This window comes from Morone saxatilis, unplaced genomic scaffold, assembly GCF_004916995.1.
Source record: "Morone saxatilis isolate NCDOM2014 unplaced genomic scaffold, NCSU_SB_2.0 Contig16, whole genome shotgun sequence".
NCBI lineage: Eukaryota > Metazoa > Chordata > Actinopteri > Moronidae > Morone > Morone saxatilis.
In genome coordinates, this window is record NW_023339718.1 from 24,807,051 (window position 1) to 24,810,692 (window position 3,642).

Sequence of the window (3,642 nt, forward strand, 5' to 3'; positions counted from 1 at the left end):
TTGGACTTCTCCCTGCTTCCAGTCTTAATGCTAAGCTGCTGTTCCTGGCTCTGGCTTTCTTAGCAAAACCTACCTATTTGAGTCCAGTCTGTATGGTAAATATTTTAATATTATTGTTTATTTTATTGGCTAGAATATAGCCAGTGAAAGAATGAATAAGGATGACTATTCTGTTCATAGATTTCACATGCTTGTTAATCTTTCAGTCTACAGACAGGTATGCAGAATCTTATCAGACGTGGATCCCTGAAACTCTCTTTAAATACGAGTCCTGGCCTAATGTGTATCAATTTGGGGGTGACACCAAAAAGATTGAGAACCACTGAGCTAAAGAATAGCATGTCAGTGTCACATTTTGCTTTACCTAGAAGTAATACATACAAGCCTTTATGAAGGGGCAGTACCAGCAGTATAAAGGGCGACAAAGTCTGTGTTTGGAGGAGCTGGACAAAAGTCAAAAACTGCAACCTCAGAAGGCTTTACTTTGAAAGTGTAACCTGATGTTGCATATTTATTATTGCTAACTGGACCACAAAATGGGAACATATAACATGGTTCATGTACTGTGTGACACTCACCTGTGACAGTCGTGCCACACCCAGGAGTGTCTGCTAGCTTTGGGCCGGAAGTCCGACTGGCCGTTGTTGTGGATCTGGGAGGAGAAGCGCAGCAGGCGGCGGTAAGAGTTGGCCGGCACCTCGCCGGAGGTGGAGGCCAGACAGTTCTCCTCGTACGCACACTGCAGCATGAACATGGGCCTGTCCTCCATGTAGGTGGTCTGCTCCACCACCTGAGGGTTCAACACCAGGTCAGGAGCCGCTGTGGACAGGAGGATCAGAGGGAAAAACCCACAGAGAAGCAGACGGAGACAAAGCATATTTAGAAACAGGGAGGAATGGCTCTCAGAAAAGCTCTGGCGCGTGTCAAGTAAATGAGTGGTTTCTGTTTCAAGCTGCAGAGTCCTCTTGTGATTCAGGACGGATATTGGAGTTTCAGTTATGCAAACATTTCTCCAAGGCAGGGCTTCTCCAGAGGCAGAAATAATTTCATTTGTTGAATTAAAACTCAATGTGCAGGAGAAGCTTTTCAGTGGGAACTGACAAATTGAAAGGCAAAGGCTCCAGTCAAAGTATAATTAAAAGTGGAAATATCAATTACTTCTTTTCTTTTCTCATTCATTCATGACCATACCACGTCTGGGATCTTAAAGGGGCAGCAGACACATTTGACTGATGTAACATAACATGATTTCTGGGCACAATGTTTGACACTTATCTCTCAAACATCCTCAACATATGAATTTGGGCATCTTACTCTCAGAGCAGGAGACTCCTGCGGCGTTGCGTCCACCTCCTTTGGGGCAGCTGAGGTGGGCTCCGTGGTGCAGGCAGTGGGACAGAGACATCTCAGTGCCAGAGCAGCGGACGCCACTCATCACAACAGCGTCTGCGCTCACCTCTCCCGGCCAATACCACGTCTCCTGTTGTGAAAACATGTTGAGTCTCATTCCCAGGTCATCAAATACACATCTCCCAACCCAAAGCATATTTCTATCTCTCTCAGCTCTGATTGGTTGTTTTTTATTTGGCCTGGTGGATTCTTGCATAATACCATTAGAAAGCACTAGGAGGAGGCCAGTAGGGAACCTGATTTGTCACAGATTATCTGTCTCATCTGTACTACTGTCAGGGATTACAGTGAAAGTTTCAACAATGATGACAAATAGTTATTTTTTATAAAAGTTTACCTTACTGGCAGCTTAATATCCAACAACTGAATATTGGCCTTTTAAAGAGAAAGAAAAGAACTATTTTCATTCACGTGGTCAAACTTTAGATATGAATAAAGGTGCTTTACTAATTGCAGCTAGTTGATTTGTTTTATTTTCATAGTTTCAGGAGATTTTCACTCAACAGCAAAACCCAGCAGTCAAACCATATTTAAGGACCATGCTTATGTCTTATTATTACTTTATTATGATTCACCAGCAGAATTAGAAGAGACATTTCAGCTATTTTACTTTACTTTATTACTTTACTACTTTACTACACTTATTACCTATAGGCTACCATATTCTGCTTTGAATGGCAGCTTTTTGATATAATAATAATAATAATAACTGTCTGATAGTAAAGACAAGCTTCTCTTCAATGCCACTGATTATTTACTGTGAGATGCTCATCTCATTCTTCATCCGCTTATCTGGGATCGGGTCGCGGGGGTAGCAAGTCCAGCATATTTTAGAATATCAGTGAATTACCATGAATTGTCATGGTGGAAGGTGATTCTCTACTTTGACCACTAGAGGGCACACCCTATCAATTTACAGCATCATGGATGGAACATTACATTGGATCGATCATGTGGTGTATGGGCTGTGCAACTTATGTTCCCATGTCTGGAATATATTAATGTGTAATGGAGCTGCCAGATGAAGAAATGAGCCTCAGATAATACTCTAACACAGTAAATGCACCCATATTACAACACACAGCACCTCTCAGCCCTGCCTCCAGGAGAACGCAATGGAGGAGTCCCCCAGTGGCATAAGATCATATACAGAAAGAAGACCCCATAACCAGTTTCTCAGAACTCACATTTTCGCTCTTTGTTTGCGAATTCCAACACACGAACACCCACACAACACAACACACAACACATAAGGCCGGACTCATCGTGCACACCTATACCTCGCCTGTATACCCGTGTTCAGAATAAGCCCGGTACTGCAATGTAAACTGGCAAGAAGCTGTGATGAGGGAATCCTGCTTGGAAAGTCACCCATCGCAATAAATCATCATGTAAAAGAGGAGCGTCGTGACAGTGTGAGTGTACACATGATCATAAATGATTATTATGGCTTCCAATATTAAAAAACTTGAAAATCAATAATTAATGTACATGCATCACAGGCATATCGTCATATTTACCAATATGGTGATAGCTGCACATGGAAAAAGATGAACAAAGAAAATAAGGAAATGAAACAAATTTTCAGAAGTTTAGAAAAAAAACACAAATTAAACATTAGCCAAGCTAAAATGAGACACTACTAACACGACCTCGAGGATGAAATTCATGCATAATTAAAAAGAATAGAATATAGGATAAAGGCAGGCTACTAAACCATAGTGGCAGTGGCGACACATTGCAAGGAGCGAATAAACATAACCAACAACAGAAAATTGCAAAACTAACACATAATATTTCAGTCATACTTGGCGAATGCATATGTACGATAGAATCTACCGCTTATCAAAGGTTCTAAAAATAAAAGAATGACAACCCAGGAGATGTCATAAACGGCACAAATTCAATAAAACAAACAAACAAACGATAAGTAAATCGAATCAAAATGAAATGAAGGCGCTGAATTTACCTATATAATACAAGCTCTGCCTTGTAGAAATGAGCTAACAAATTAGAACAATTAATTAACAAAATAAAATGCAAAAGTTTAATTGTATTGTAGCAAATTAACAAAGGAAACCCACTGATGAATGTCTACCTGTAACTTGTATAGACATTATTCAAGGAAACACAAAGAATTACATCGAACACTAACATGCCCCGGCCTCCAACCAACAGGCCAAGAAGAAGTAACACTCCATCAGCAAAAAAACAACCAATTACTCATACTCT

At 40.6% G+C, this 3,642-nt stretch overlaps 1 protein-coding gene across 1 annotated transcript in view; it reads right to left on the reverse strand.

The window, feature by feature from the left end:
- Positions 1-3,642, reverse strand: part of loxl2b (lysyl oxidase-like 2b) — a 44,966-nt gene that overhangs the window by 6,947 nt on the left and 34,377 nt on the right. The window contains 3 exon segments of the mRNA XM_035658364.1: positions 579-819; positions 1,315-1,563; positions 3,201-3,217. Of these exon segments, the coding sequence (XP_035514257.1) occupies positions 579-819; positions 1,315-1,563; positions 3,201-3,217 (507 nt within the window).